General features: G+C 46.3%; 1 protein-coding gene across 4 annotated transcripts in view; it reads right to left on the reverse strand.

The window, feature by feature from the left end:
- LOC121280888 (atrial natriuretic peptide-converting enzyme-like) overlaps nt 1-16,867 on the reverse strand; it is a 308,072-nt gene that overhangs the window by 95,533 nt on the left and 195,672 nt on the right. For all 4 annotated transcript variants that reach the window (XM_041193245.1, XM_041193240.1, XM_041193253.1 and 1 more), the window contains exon 6: nt 14,137-14,250. In XM_041193245.1, coding sequence (XP_041049179.1) covers nt 14,137-14,250 — 114 coding nt within the window. The remainder of the gene's footprint in view (nt 1-14,136; nt 14,251-16,867) is intronic.

Here is a 16,867-nt window from a genome sequence, read left to right on the forward strand (position 1 = left end):
ATTAAACAATGAGTAAATGTCTGAATTTGTTGTTTCCGGCTCTTCTACATTGTTGATTTCATTGGGCTTCTTTTGTTTACAAGCCCACTTGAATCTTCCCTTGCACTGTCTCATTGTATGTCCATTTCTATGACAATAGTGGCATTCAATTTTTTTTAAATGCCAATCACTAAAAGACTGCTTGTTTCCACTGCTATTAAAATTATTCTTCGATTTTGCTGCTAAGTTATTTTTCTTTATTTTTTGGCTAGCGGGGCTGTTTCCCAATTCTCGGCAGAGTCTTGCATTTTTGAAACCGTTTTGGCTGGGGTTTCCCACCCGATGTGAAGGATGGCGCCATTTTGCACACCCTGTATTGCTTTTGAATCTCTTACTGTGCTTTCCATGGTCAGCGCTCTCTCTAGCGCCTTCTCGAAATCCAGATTCACTTCAGACAATAATCTTTTCTGAACAGTGCTCTCTTTCACATCACACACTAACCAATCTCTGAGCGTGTCATTTAGAGTCGTACTGAACTTACAATGTTCCATTAGCTGCTTCAAATTTGCCACATAGCATGTAATTATGTCACCCGGGGCTCTATTTCGCAAATTAAAGTTGAATCTCTACATCGTAACTGAGGGCTTCGGTTGAAAATGACCCTTCACGAGGTCCGCCAGTTTATCAAAATTTTTCGAATCTGAGGCACTGGGTGCAATCAAACTTCGAATCAGACGGTAGGTTTTGTTCCCACAGTACTCAAGAGGATCGCTCGCGTCTTCTCTTCTCCCGTAATCTTGTTTGCTTGAAAAATGAATGTGAGGCGTTCCAAGTAATGGGACCAATTGTCTGTGGCTGGTTCAAAAGGATCAATTGTCCCAAACTGTGGCATTCTGAGAAGGGATAACTTCTTCAATTCTAATGGAGCTTACTACTTACAATCACTGGGCAGGGTACAATGCCAATTTTTTTCAAGCTTGATTTTTTCTGTTCAATCCTGTTTTACCCTCATCACCAGTTTGTTGTAAGGAAGGCCGAGTTGCTATTATTGATGGTAGAGTTGATCAGCAGACACTTCTTGGATGGAAACATTAAGTTTATTTACAATGTACTCAGCAGCAACTACACGTGTGCTTTCAACTCCAACTCATCTCTACACTGACTGCTGAGGTAGCCTGTGCTACTCTCCTATTGGTTACTACAGATCATGTGATCTTCCTTAATAACTATTATTCTTAAAGGTACCTTACACATTAAATAAAACCATAATTACTACAATAAGTTTTTTTTATTTGTTCATTGGTTGTGGGCTAGGCCAGCATTTATTGTCCATCCCTAATTGCCTTCATTCAGAGGGCATTTAAGAGTCAACCACGTTTCTAGTCTGGCGTCACATGTAGGCCAGACCAGTTAAGGGTGGCAGATTTCCTTCCCTGAAGGACATTAGTGAACCAGACGGGTTTTTAATGACAATCAGCAATGGTTTTGTGGTCATCACCAGATTTTAATTCCAGACTTTTATTGAATTCAAATTTCACAATCTACTACGGTAGGATTTGAACTGAGATCCCTGGGCTTCTGAAATACTAGCCCAGTGACAAATTCCTATATGCCACAACCTCCCCCCCGAATGGGGAATTCAGGGAGCAGATGGAGAAACAGCTAAGAGGAATAAAAGTTATGACAGACACCATGGAAGACTGGTGGAACTATGTGGCAAGCTTGATTAGGAAAACTGGTGAAGTAGCGTGTGAAAGATCATCAGGGAGGATAAAGGCCGGAAAAGAAACTTGGTGGTGGAATGAAAACACAGAAAGTGGAGTAAAGGAAAAGGAACAGTTAAAGAAGTGGAATCAGTCAAGGTTCAAGACGATAAAGAACAGTACAAAAAGGCAAAAAGGAATGCAAAGAAATTGATTGCTAGAGAAAGATCCCTGGCCATGGAAGAAATCTATGAAAGTCTGGCCAAAGTAGGAACAAAAAGATTTCTCCAGAATAGCAGCTTCCAGAGATAGGTTAACAAAATTGTGGGAAATAAACATACACTCAAGCATGCAAGTGGAGCTTTTTTTATTCATTCAAGGGATGTGGGCATTGCTGGCTAGGCCAGCATTTATTGCCCATCCCTAATTCCCCTCGCTCAGAGGGTACTTAAGAGTCAACCACATTGCTGCGGGTCTAGAGTCACAAGTAGGCCAAACTAGGTAAAGATGGCACATTTCCTTCCCTAAAGGATATTAATGAACCAGATGGGTACTCTTAATGAAAGAGGATGAAATCAAAGAGAGGTGGGGCTAATATTTTAATTGCCTTAGAAATGAAGAAAACCCAGAACAAAGATAGATTGAGGCAGCTGAAAATCAAGGAATAACAACCAACATCAATCTGGAAGAAATCAGAGCAGCATTGAAAGGAATGAAAAACAGCAAGGCAATAAGACTGGATGAAATACCAGCAGAAGTATGGACCTGCACAGGTGAGTATGGGGACCAGGTCTTGAGCATGCTACTCAATTGTGTTATGATAGGGGAGAAAATCTCAAGGGCTTGGAGGCAAAACATTTTGTTATCAATAATCAAAGAAAGTGAGACATTCAAGGTTGCAAAAACTACCTAGGAATTAAACTCCTACTACATATCTTCAAGATATGGGAGAATCATACAATAGAGATTGATAAAAATAATGGAAATCCATGAAGATCAGTTCAGATTCATGCCTGGAAGAAGCATTACTGATGCTATTTTTATTTTGGGACAGGTGATGGAGAAATATCAGGAAGGTCAATACAACATGAAGATTGTATAAAAGATGAAGGCCGTATTCATTGATCTAGAGAAGGCTTATGACCGGGTGCCTAGGCAGGAAGTGTGGAGATGTGCTAGAATTCGTGGACTCCATGTGAAGTACATGCAACCGGACATGTACAAAGAGTGCCAGACAAGAATAAGAAGCAGTGTGGGGGAGAGTGAGAGTTTCAAAGCCAAAGGATAGGCACTGAGCCATTTCCTGTTCTAACTGCGCAAGTGAGACGGAAAGTGCCATGGTCAATGTTGTATGCAGATGACATTGAACTATTAGGCGGGGTTGATGAGGACATGGCAGAATATCTGGGGAACTGGAGAAAAGCACTGGAATACAGGGTTATGAAGTTCAGACCAAAATCCAATTTATGGACTGTCAGTTTGAGCCTAGGGAGGAGGGGTCACAGTGAAGGTGTAAAGATTATGGGTGAGGACTTGGAGAATGTGAGTAGTTTCAAGTACCTGGGTGGCAGAAGATGGAAGTATAGAAATGGAAATTAAGCAGCAGGTTAGCTCTTGAGGAGTTGGAAGAAGTGCAGTGGAGTGTTATGTGATAGAAAAATATCGCTGAAACTGAAAGGAAGAATCTACAAGACAGGTATGAGACTGGCTTTGTTATATAGTGCAGAAACTTGGGCAACATCAAGGGAAATTAGGGATGGGCAATAAATGCTGACCTAGCTAGCAGCACCCACATCCTGTGAAGGATTTAAAAAAATATAGCTACATTTCTTCGCATGGATTCTTTCACAGTACGCTTTCCCACTCACCCAGGAATTTCATCCTCACTGTCTTGATCATAATTTTCACACTTTTGAATTTAGTAAATATTTTCTTAAAATAAATGTATTTAAAGTTGACTTTATCTATTTCAGCAATATTTAATTATTTGATCTAGATTTTGAATAAGATAAAACCATCTTCATGCCCCTCTCCAGCCTTTCTCACAGAACAAACCAAACCATGTAAAACCTTCGCATTCTGTTTGAACCTGAACTGGGTTTCAAGTTTCATAACCTTGACATCCACAAGATCACTTACTTCCACCTCACAACATTGCCCAACTCCACCTCTTCCCTCTCCCAGTGAAGCCCTCATTCATGCTTCTTTTACCTGCAGATTCATACTTTCCAAAATCCTATTGTAGTGTATCAGTCATCTCTGAACTCTTCGTCCCCAAACTTAACCACACATATCCTGTTCCACACTAGGTGCTGTTTGTCCATCATCTTGTCCTTGCTTGTTTACATCAAGATGCTGACCACAAAGCATTAAATTTAAAGTCCTCATATATCCTCTCAACTTATATCCTCCTGCATGCTTCAAGTCTTCTGACCTTGGCCTTTTGCACACCCAGCTCCCTTAGTTGCCTTGAGCATATATCTGGAATTCCTTTCCTAAACTGTTTCACCTCTCTCTCCAGCTTTAACAAAGTTCTCTAAACTCTTCTTTTAAACAAAGCTCTTGGTGGCCCCTTTAAATTTGTCATGATGGTTTAGCACCTATTTCTTTTATCTATTTCTTTTTCTTTCCCTATAAAGCACCTTGGGATATTTTCTACATCAAAGGCACAATGTAAATTCAGGCTGCTTTTATCTAAAATGTTTAGCAAAATCGGTAGCTACTTAATATACCACTCCTAAGGCAGATGAACTAGCTCAGTCCAAAATTAGGTTTTGTTTGATCATAACAAAGCAATGCTGACAGCTTTGAGGCTATTTTATGGTTCATCCAGTATGACTGGTATCATGAAATATTTCATGAATCTCAGATCAGAGAGCTTTTTCTTTTAATTTCTAATACAAGGCATCATCAAAAATATATTGGGCAGTATTTTCCCGTTGGCGTGCGGGGGCAAGACCCACACGCCAACACATAAAATGAGTGTCCCGACGTCACCATGCGCCATTGCGATGTTTCAGTGGGTGGATGCGCGATGATCTCCGTTGCCCACCCGCAATTAATTAACGGACCACTTAAGGCCCTTGAGGCTCCAATTGACAAGGATTTCGCAGCGCCCGTGCGATCTTCGGCTTGTCGCATGGGCATAACGGGCAGGTGGGTAGCAGAAATTTCTATAAGCCTCATCCAGCGGGAGAAGAGGGCTCAGTGGGGTCGCGAATCTACAAATTTAAAAGTTATTGTACAAAAGTTACTGAAACTTGCCTGTGGGAGCAGGAAAAGTTCAAAGCGCATACCAGCTGCTTGGACCGGACTCATAACCTTCAGGTCAGCACTTCGCAATGAGGATTTGTTTCTGTAGGTTTCAGGAAGCCTCCCTGAGTCTGGGAATGGCAGGTGATCTCTCCACCGGAGGCACCTCCTCTGAGGAGGAAGGGAGGTTCTAGAAGAGGGAGGGGGCAAGGAGTGGACATTCAGCTTCCAGGGGAGCCACCTTTGGGAGGAGAGGCACAGGCACAAGGGGTGCAGGGCCAAGAGGTGGTCCAAGGCGGAAGGGGCTGCAGAAGACACCACTATCCTGCTGCCAGGGTATACAGGCGGTGAAGCAGCTACCTCAATATGACTGAGGTGCAGTGCCGAAGGAGGCTCCATCTGTTAAGGGAGACAGTTAACACTTTATGTCAGACGATTGGGCCTGAGATCTCAGCTAAGTGTGTGTATGGACACCCCATGCCAGTGGTTCTAAAGGTCAGAGCTGCTCTCAATTCCTATGCCTCCGGTTCTGTACAGGGGGTCGGTGGGTGATCTTTCTGGTGTCTCCTAATCAGCTGTCCACATCTGTGTCAAGCAGATTACAGACGCTCTGTTCAGGTGTACATTGACCTTCATCCATTATCGCTGGGGCAATACCAGCCAGACAGAGCGAGCTAGAGGTTTCGTAGCTATTGCTGGCTTCCCCCGTGTCCAGGGTGCAATAGAAGCACACACGTGGCCATCAAGGCGCCAGCAGGTGAGCCCGGTGCCTTCGTCAACAGGAAGGGCTTCCACTCCATGAATGTGCAGATAGTGTGTGACCACAGGATGCTGATTCTACAAGTCTGTGCCAGGTACCCAGGCAACTCCCACGACGTCTACATCCTCAGATACTCCCAGGTGCCAGGGCTCTTCAGTGCTCCAGCCCGGCTGGGTGGATGGCTGCTGGGTGACAAGGGCTATCCCCTCAGAAGGTGGTTCATGACACCTCTCCGCCATCCAAGAACAGAAGGTGAGCAGCGGTACCATAGAAGCCACGCCTTCACAAGGGATGTGGTGGAAAGAACCATCGGTCTTCTCAAGATGCGCTTCCGATGCCTGGACTGCTCGGGGGGCGCGCTCCAATACCCCCCAGATCGACTGTCGGTGATAGTTGTTGCATGCTGCGCTCTCCACAATCTTGCGCTACAAAGTGGGGACACTGTAGACAAAGAAGATGTAGACAGAATGGCTGCGGCTCAACACGATGAGTCCAGCAGTGAGTCCGAGGATGAGCACGCACAGGGAAATGCTGAAGGGGCAGGCGCTAACCCGGGCACACTCCAGGGAGGCAGGGCCACCCAGGACGCTCTAATCCAAGGAATCTTCAGCTAGCACAGCACATATGGACCTCCAACCCAAGCCTGGGCTGCAGCCTCCATACTGGAGACATTAGTGCAAAATCTGTCAGGATAGGAGCAATGATGATGGGTCCAGTCAATAAATGTCAAATCACTTATAACATCTCAGGATTCCATCCACCTGCCCAAGAGAAAAGGCACCCCCATCCGTGTTGGATGATCTTAATTTAATGCTTTCACAAAGGTCTCTGAACATAACACAGATAAAATGGTGCCACACTGCAAACACAATCAGAAGGAACTCATAGGGGGGGCCATCAAAAAGCCACCAGTGCTGAACCCGGGGTGTGCCTAAAGTGCCTTAATTTTACATTTGTGGGTGCTATGTCTTTGTGGTGCCCCCTCGCTGGCACTGGCATTTGAGACAGCCTGTTCATTGTGCTGTCCTGTTGGCCTCAATGACCTTGGCGGACGCCCTCTGGCCCGTGCAGCCTGTGCTAGCCCTGCCTGGGAGGGAGCTGCCAGCTCCTCAACTGGCATCTCCCCAGTCGCCACTGCCTCATTGGGTGCCGCAGTCACTGGCAGAGGGGCAGAGGAGCTGCTGGCCTCATCCGAAGCGCCCTGAAAGGTGCCAGCAGAGACGACAGGCAGCTGCTCCGCTGATAGGTAAAACATCATTTTACCTGCCTGCTACTGCACTTAGTACAAATCTGGGACGATTCCACCAGTAATGTTTTTCTTTATAGGTTGCCACACCACACACAAATCCCCAAATAGTTGCTATCAGACAGGACAGAACAACCATGAGCTCCAGATTTCTCCTTAACCACAAACAATAGGCACTTCCCTATCATAGAACCATAGTGCAGAATTTTCCATGCCCGTTAGCATCAGGCGTCATGGCGGGCGTGAGCAGGCAATATGGTGGGAAAGCCAAAAATTGGTTTCTCACCATTGTGAAACCAGTTTACAATCGTCCACTCCACCCATCAATGGCGGTTCACCTTTCCCGCTGCCACAAGGCAGAAACATCATTTTAATACATCTGCATATCATTATAAGCCCTGCTTACCAGAATCAGCCCTCCATGTCAAATTTAATGCCCACATCGGTGGGTAAACATGCCAGTGCAGAACATGTCTTGACAAGTCTGACGTGCAGAAGTCGGGACTTACCGTTAGGGCCTTGTTCACATCGTGGATGTCCGAGGAGCAGGAGACACTGGAGCCCTACAACTACTGGACCCTGGAGGAACATGTGCATCACATTCTGATGGACATGACTCCACCACGAAACAGCTCAGGGAAGGTGGAAAGTCACCATTGATGTCTGGGGTTTGCTTCAGGACATCAGTGTCTTGGCCACAGTCATCATGGGGAAGGAGAGGAAGTTGTAGGCTTGACCGGGAGTGGAAGGTGGGGTGAGTTTGGGAGGGAGGCAGTGAAGGTGTTAGGGGGGTGAGGTTGGGAGGGGGGATAAAAGGCTTCGGGGGATGGTGTCGTGGGGGTATGGCCGGGAGGAGGGGAACAATGGTGTGGTGGCGTGTGAGGTTGGGAGGAGGAATGATGTGTCAGGTCGGGAGGGTGAGGTCGGGAGTGGGGGGGGACAATGGTGGCAGGGGTTGAGTTTGGGAGGGATGTGCAAGGGGAGAGGAGGATTAATGGGGGAGAATAGGGCAACTGGGGAGGTAGGTGCAAGGTGGATTGAAGAGTCAGAGAAGGAATTCGGGGGGAGAATAAGTTCGGAGGGGTAGGAGGACTTCAGGTGGAGGAAGAAGTCCAGAAGGAAAAAGTAGTCCAGGGGGAGGAGGAAGTCCAGCAGGTGGAAGGAGTCCGGGTGGAGGAAGGAGTCTGGAAGGGGAGGAAGGAGTCCGGTGGGGGAGGAAGGAGTCTGGAGAGGGGGAGGAGTCTAGGAGGTAAGGAGTCCAGGGTGAGGGAGGAGTAAGGGTCGAGGAAGGAGTAAGAATGGAGGAAGGAATAAGGGTGGAGGAGGGAGTAAGGGGGTGGGATTGTCCAGGTGAACGTGCAAGGGAGGGGTCTGTGGAGTCAATGACTGCCTCTTGGGGAGTGAAATGAGGGTGGGCATGGTAGGAGGGAATGGTGTGAATGAGAGAGCGCAGGGTGAGGCAGTAGCGTGGGAGGGTGTGGGTACAATGGTAGCAGTAGAAGATACGGCGAGGGTGGTTGGTGGGGACTCGGAGACAGATATATAACCTGAGGGTGGGAAGGAGGAGGTTGGGGAGGTCAATGTGGATGGGAGGTGGGATTCTCAGGAAGGTAGAGAATCTACACATTCACCTAGATGTCCTGGAAAGAAAAGGGTTGTGGCTGAGAGGTGATGGTGGGGAGGTGGAAGTTGATGCCATGGGGGTCAACAGTGATGGAGGAAAGGAAATGGGTGACTAGGGGAGGGGAAAGGATGGGGGAGCTGAAGACAAACTTTCCCAGAACCACCTTGCAAAATTGAAAGTGAGCGGAGCCCCATGTTGGGTGGGAACAGGTGCAGCATGGGAATGTGGTCAGTGGGTGGGCGGAGATGCAGCTCAGCTCAGATGGACAACTGATAGAGAACCCCAGCAGGAGGTATTGAAAATGGTCAGTACATTGAGATGAGTGTGATAGAGGAAGGCTCTGCATGTGTGGGAGAGAGCTTGTACGAGGTTCCGAAAGGCCCTGCCACACACACACTTCTCCCTCCAGAATCACTCATGGGCCAGCTTTGTGCAGCTGAGCTGCTATTGGGGGTGGGGGGGGGGGGGGGGGGGTAAGGGGGAGGGATTGCGAAGCCTGTAATGAAGTTGGAAGACACCATTACACGTTATTCAGTGAAAGTGAATATATTTTCAGGTCGTAAAGTGACAAAATGTGTTCAACTATGCAACCACTTGTGATTAGAATTTCCTAACTTTTCTAGGCCTAATACTTCTAGGTGCTGCCCCGACATCCGCAGCAAGGGAGGAGACAGTCCATGCAATGGTTGGCCCAGTTGCTTCTGATGACATTGGCATGTATCTTCTGGAGAGTGGAAGCCTTAAGGGTTCTGGCTTGCTTTGACTGTCCTCGCGTGGGCTAGCTGCTCCCTCTGCAGTGACAGAGGATGAAGTTGAGGGGCTCTCAGGCAAAGGGGCTCAAAGGAAGAGGAAGCTTCTGAGTGGGTGACTCAGGAGTGTCCAGCTGCCACCCTTCTCCCTTCGGGTGCCCGAGAGCGCTGGCCTGACTCTAGAGGAAGGAGCACCTGGAGGGACGTTGAGGTGCCCTGTTTCCCTCTCACATTGCCACTGCAGGAACTCCCCCATGGCTCCTGCGATGGAGTGCAGGTCTGCGCGCATCTCCATGTTTTGCTGGACCAGGGTCACCATGGCATCTGCCATCTTCCCCATGGAGACCTCCAAAAGCGCACATGTGGGCACTACTCCATCAGTAAGCAGACAGATGCACTTCTCTGAGTCACATGCCACTCTGTTGAGGGCTTCCAACAGCTCTGCATGATGTTCCCCCACCTTCTGCTGACTCTCCACAATGCATTGGAAGGCCGAATCCAGAGGCTCATCATCTGACTTGGACCTCCCAGATGCCTGTTCCCTAGCAGTCCTCCAAGTGCCAGGGAGCTTGGCTGAACCTGACTTCTCCTGCTGTGGACACGTGTCCGTGCAGTGACTACCAGATTGTGAATCCAAGCCTGCTCTAGATCTAGGTCCCACTGAGGTGTGTATCTCTGCACTGGTGCAGGGTATGAGTAAGTGCTGTGATGGGTCTTCCAGGCTGCTTATTTCCAGCTCTTCAATGGAGGAGTCCTCTTGGCTGGAGGTGAGGACCTGGATGGAGTTGAGGGACTGGCTGGCTGAGGGTGTCAGTCACTTGGCAGAGCTCCCTGTGACCCAAAGTAGACATAATTAGTGCATGGCAGCAGAGTCAAAAGCAGGTGAAAGAGCACTCACAGTTCCATTAAGAAAGGAATGATGTGGTGCAGGATCCTCACAAGGGTGTTCGCTGCCAACCTCATCATCACCGCAGGCAGGGTCCACGTCCTCACCAGTTAGCAAGATGTCTGCTCCTCAAAGTGAGTGAGGGGCCTAATGTCTGGGACCTCTCCCTGCTGATGTGAGTTGGCTTCCCCTGCATGAAAACAGATGGAGAGAGTGTAAGCAGGACACATGACACTGCATGGAGTGTTTGTGTGATGAGCGGAGACATGGATGGGATGAGGACGTGAGCTCCAGAGGAATTGAGCCTAATGGAGATGTGAGGGTGTGTGTGAGAATTAGTGGTGTTGTCCATTGAGGTGTGAAATCCCTGTGTATGTGTGATGGGTTTCAGAGTGTGTGAGTTGAGAGCAATGAAAAGAGTGACTTACCCTGGCGGAGCGGATAAGACCATTCATCCTCTTTCTGCACTGGGTGGCTGTCCTCTTTTGCAGAGCATTGGCACTGACCACCACTGCCACCACCTCCTATGTCAAGAATGATCTTGCTTACTGGCCGTTGGCCAGAACGGGGTTAGAGAACTTGGCGGCGGGCCTCAACTACGTGCACTAGACACTTGAGGGAGGTGTCGCTAAATCTGGGGGCAGGATATTTCTTCCCTTTGGCAACCATCAGTTCCCAGCAACTTCCTATCCCTTGAAGATTGCTAGCTCTGTAAAGGGGCGGTCTTTATATATGGTGCCCGGTTTACTGAAGGCCAGATGCAATGGTGGGGCAGGCGAATGACAGGCCTTCGAGAGGCCATGCCAGCGACCCGGCATGTTTCCCAAGAATGCATGATTAATGGGGTGGGATTGGGATGATACGGCATGAAGAGGCGCCATTGCAGCTGGTGAGTCAAATGTCCTTTTTCTGCCCGCTACCGCACTAAGTGCAAATCTGGGACAATTCCACCCAAAGAGTGATTGCAGCACAGAAGGAGCCCATTTGGCTCAATGAGGGTGTGCTGGTTCTCTGCAAGAGCAATTTAGCTCGTCCCACAGCCTGCCTTTTCTCATAGCCCTGATCATTTTTGTTTCTTCAAGTGCTACTCCATTTCCCTTTTGAAAGCCACATTTGAACCCACCTCCACCACCCTTTCAGATATTTCAAACCCTAACCTTTGGTTCTTTTGCTAATCACCTTAAATTGGCATCCTCTGCTTTGGAACCTTTTTGCCAATTGAAACAATTCCTCTTGACCACACTGTCTAGATCCTTCATGATCTTGAACACCTCAATCTAATGAGAGCAACCCCAGTTTCTCCGATGTATCCATGTAACTGATGTTCGTTATCGCTGAAACGATTCTCATTAACCTTTCCTGCATCCTCTCTGAAGCCTTCATATCCGTCCTAAAGTGTGGTACCAGAATTGGACACAATACTCAGGTTGAGGTTGAACTAGTGTTTTAAAACATTTACTGTAACTTCCTTGCTTTATGTACTCTATGCCTCTATTTATAAAGCCCAGCACCCTTTTTAACCACTTTCTCAAACTGCCCTGCCACCTTCTATGATTTGATTTCTCTCTTCATGCACCCTGTTTTGAACTGTACCCTTTAGTTTATGTTGTCTCTCCTCATGCTTCCTACCAAAATGTATCAGTCAAGCTTCTCTTTATTAAATTTTATCTGCCGTGTGTCCACCCATTCCATCATCCTATAAATGTCCTCCTGAACCTCCTCACAGTTCACAATATTTCCAAGATTTGTGTCACCCACAACTTTTGAAATTGTGCATGGTACATCCATTCTAGGTCATTAATATATATTAAGAAAAGTAGTGGTCCTGTTATTGGCCCCTGGGGAACCCCACTGTACCTTCCTCCAATCTGAAAAGTGCTCAGTTTCCTGTCACTCGGCCAACTTCAGACTAAGCTGCAATTGTCCCTTTTATTCCATGGGCTTCCACTTTTCTGGCAAGCCGATCATGTGACACTTTACCAAACGCTTTTTGGAAGTCTATGTACACCACATCAACTGTATTATTCTCATCAACCCTCTGTTATCTCATCAAAAGTCAAAATCAAGTTGGGTAAACATGATATGCCTTCATCATGTTTCCTTAATTAATCTACACTTATCCAAGTGACTGGCCAGGAATTTACAGGCCTTGCCCCCCCTAGTCTCGCTGAACTGAATGGAGATTTAAATGACTTGCTGCATCCACTAGGGGCAGACCTGCAGCGGTGGGGCTGTAAAATCCTGGTGACTGTTCATTTTGTCCCAGGGTGGGGCGGAATTTTAACTCCTCAAAACTGATGGGTTTAGGTTGGTTAGGCTGATAAAATAGGAAAAATCTCAAGCCCAAACCCAACTTGCCTCGAACACACTCACTTCTGACTTTGACAGAGGTTGGACAGAGTGGGTCACTCAGTTGAATATTTTAATGAGGCTACGTGCCTCAGAATTTCTCTCTCTTCCAACTGTAATGATGGTTTTCCAACACTCAGGAAACCTGGAAGTTAATGGAAGCCAAAGACAGCTGGCATCAAAAAAGTAAGTGTTCTTCCAGTTCTGCTTGTGGGGCAGGAAGAGTGAGAGTGTTTCCCCTCAACCCCCCGAGCTTACCTGTTTCAACTCTGAGTGATTGGATTCCCTCTGAGAGCCGCTGCATCAGACCCCCACAACCACTGACACCCCATCTCCTCATCTCTGCTCCCATCCCTCTTCAAAACACTGTGATTACTCCTCGACCCTCCAAGCCACACTGTACCCATCCTAACACACTCACTTATCTACCCAAGCAACAGAAAACCTAACTGTTCCTGGGCGATGGCCTCTTCCGGAACATTTTCTATCCAACAGGGAGCCAAGAATGTCAATCCAAGCAGATACCTGTTTAAAAAAAAACATGCACTCTGTGGAGTTTTCACTCCATAGCGTTTGGGGAAACCCACGCTGACCAAAACTCTGCCCCTTTGCCTACTGCCCTGGACATGCCACTCCTGTAAACATCAGGTTAGAGGGGAGGTGATGGCGTAGTGATATATTATCACTGGACTAGTAATCCAGAGACCCAGGGTTATGTTCTGGGGAGCTGGGTTCGAATCCCACCATGATGGTGAAATTTGAATTCAGTAAAAATCTGGAATTAAAATGATGACCATGAAACCATTGTCAATTGTTGTAAAAACCCATCTGGTTCACTAATGCCCTTTAGGGAAGGAAATCTGCCGTCCTCACATGGTCTGGCCTACATGTGACTCCAGACCCACAGCGGGTGTGGTTGACTCTTAAAAATGGCCTAGCAAGCCACTCAGTTGTCACCACCGCCTTCTCAAGAGCAACTAGGGAGGGGCAACAAATGCTGGCCCAACCAGCGAAGACCACATCCTGTGAATGAATTTTTAAAAAATATCAGGGTCCATAAGTTAGGTATCACATAAAACAATTCCTAGAATTTACACCATCCAATCCAACTTCCTTAATCTGGGGGCAAGTGTGGCAGCTTCTCACTGATCAATTTGTTCGCCATCAAAACGTGAAGCTGGATTTAGAAAGTGTAAGTGCTGGGAGCTAACTTACGGATGCTGGTGGCTCTGGTATCCTGATTAAAACATTATCAATATAAAACAGCTGTTGACATTTTGATCATTTAACATAATACCTGTTTTTCATGAGAGGCAGTTTCCCTGACAATGATCAACGTAAAATTGGGGCCGCTAAGCTGGCAAATGATCTGATATGGACACCATATGGGTGTTATCCAAAAGCAAAAAGGAGTGCTCAAAATCAGGTGCAACATATATTTTAGCCCATTATTATAAAAGCCATCATTGGCGATGTAGCTAGGTTTTATATGCACAGGTGCTTAACCCATAACAATACTTGACTTCTGGGTGACCTTTCGGAAGCGCAATCACTGCAGTCACTACAAAAATCAAACTCAATGACATACTGCAGTCTGCTTCATCGCTCCAGTCATCACAATCATTGTAACCGTTGCACAGCAGCTTCCTTTGGATACAGAACCCACTGCCACATAAGAAATTGTCCAGCTGTTTGCAAGATGCTGCAAGGAAAAGAAAGTAAAGATACTTTAAAAGCTGCAGAATTCTTTTTGTGAGTTATTACATCAGACACTTTTCACAACTAAAGGATATTTATTAATGCTTTTTAAACCATGGTAACTTTGCCCTACACATCTCCTGTATCTTGAATGAAATTGAAGCTTATTGACAGAACACAGTTCAAGGGGAGATGGTGGTGTGGTGGTATTGTCACTAGACCAGTCATCCAGAGGCTCAGGCTAATGCTGTATGGGCAAGGGTTCAAATTCCACCATGGTAGCTGGTGGAATTTGAATTCAAGTAATAATCTGGAAAGCTAGTCTGAGTAACCATCAAACCATTGTTAATTGTTGTATCTGGTTCACTAATGCCCTTTAGGGTAGGAAATCTGCCATCCTTACCTGTCTGGCCTAAATGTGACTCCAGACCTGCAGTAATGTGATTGACACTGACACTTAACTGCTCTCTACAATGACCTAGCAAGCCACTCGGTTCAAGGGAAATTAGGAATGGGTAACAGGCCAGCAATGCCCACAAACCATGAAAGAACAAAAAAACTTCCTTCCTGTAGACATCAAGAGTGCTTATTGAATTTAACCTTCTTTAAACTCCATTTTTTGTCATGCAAACAAAGCATTTCTTTTTTCTCCAGAGGAAACACTTTGGACAGAATCGTCCGATCCGGGCCTAAGTTCCGTAGCAGGGGCAGAAAGCGACAGTGTTGTCCGCAGTGGAGTCCAGTGGGAAATCGCACCAAACTGTGTGATGCTGGGCTAATTAATTATGCAGCCAGGGGTTTTCCGATGTTTCTCACAGTGGAGCGGTCAGGATGTCGTGCCCCCCCGCTGTCATATCCAGGCACCAAATTTAAAAGGCGGCCGGACAGTTACTGTTATGCAGCTGTTTACAATGGACCAGGACGTATGCAGAACCCAAGAAGCACCGGCCCCCAGATTCAGCAATGCATCGCCGGAAATGCTGCTGAATGCCGTGGAGGAAAGGAAGGACATCCTTTACTGAAGAGATAGGAGGAGGAGGCCCACCCATCTCACTATCCCTGTATGGGAGACAGTCATCAGTGAGCCGAGTGCCAACTCCTCTCCTCACCCTGCAGTGCAGGAAAAGGATGAGTGACCTCATCCACGCCGCCAGGGTAAGTGAACCCACTACTGCTCATACTCAGCTCACTGAAAGGCAACGAAGATGGGCCTCATGGCAAGGCCACCATCTGCATTGCCCATGCATAAGAGTTAGTCTCAGCATGCTGCGGTGATGCCTCATCGCCCCACTGCAGTCCATCTTGCCTTCAGGTAGGGAAGAGACTGCAGGTCTCTGACCCTGTCACACCGACAGGGTGTTGCCAAAGGACCCTTGTGGATTAGCTGCATTGCATCTTTCACATGGCACACAGTTTCCAGTGCATTAGTGGTGAAGATTGGCAGCATGCAAATGCCACCTGCGGGAATTGCTCTCAAAGCATCTTTTTCCTTTGCACAGGACAAGTTAATGCACAACAGGCATGAGAGAAGGACAGGAGAGGGCATGCCCAATCTGCCATGAAATTATAATAATTTTACAATAAATCACAATAATATTATGAAAGGTAAGTTAATAGTGGGGTTTGGATTAGTTTCTCTGTGAGGTTGTGTGTGTGGGTTTTAATTGAATTGCAGACAGCTAGTCTGGTGCTTTTGAGTTATCAAAAGGGAAGCTAGGTTTGTAATGCTAAATACATAAACATGGCTGAAGTTTTAGAATGTGAAGTGTGAGGAACATTTGCATTTTTAGATAAACCACAGTCGTGAATTTCAAAGAGATGGTAGGGTGTTACACCTTGCCAACAAACGCTAAGCCAAAGAGTGTGTTTATTTTTCTTAAAGATTACTGATAATATGAGTACTATGAAAGTTTTATTTTATGGAAAAAGCAAAGTTGCAAAGACATATTGGGACAATGGAATTTACATTAAAAAGAGAGAAACCTGTATAAAGGAGACGAGGTTGTGTGCAAGGTATTCTAAGGTCTAACAAGTGTGAAAAGCTTCCAGCCTCCATGCATCAAAATGCTGTCGACAGGAACCGAAGCTAAGAAAACTCTTCGCGAATATCACTGTCAAGGGTATTGTGTACTTTGCCTGGGTCTGTTGAAATTTATTTGTTTTTATTGTTGCCTTAATGGAGGTGTATCTGGGAGCTAGATTGATTTGGAGATTTAGGGGTTATTATAATAGTCATTTGTAACTTATGTATGTGCTTAAAATTTTTTCCTCTATTAATAAATGTTTGGTTTTGTAAAATCCTCTAAGTCATTACTAATTAATTCAAGGCATGCATTTTGAAATAAATTACAAATTGCAAATGGTTGTGGTAGCTGTTTCAAGTTACCCTCTGGGATTTGAGCAGACCGGCATTTACCATCCTCTGTGCCATAACAAAATTGGGAGCTCGTCCAAGATATATTTGAAATTCCTTGATTGATTTGGAGTTGGTGAATCTTAAGGTTACGAGTACGAGAAATACTTTGAATTCAGAAGCTGGTGTGGGTTTTTTTTTAAAGTGGTGAGAATGCAAAAATGGCTGTATCCATGGCTAATACTTTTTTGGAAATGGAAGATATAAC

This window comes from Carcharodon carcharias, chromosome 1 (assembly GCF_017639515.1).
Source record: "Carcharodon carcharias isolate sCarCar2 chromosome 1, sCarCar2.pri, whole genome shotgun sequence".
Lineage (NCBI taxonomy): Eukaryota > Metazoa > Chordata > Chondrichthyes > Lamniformes > Lamnidae > Carcharodon > Carcharodon carcharias.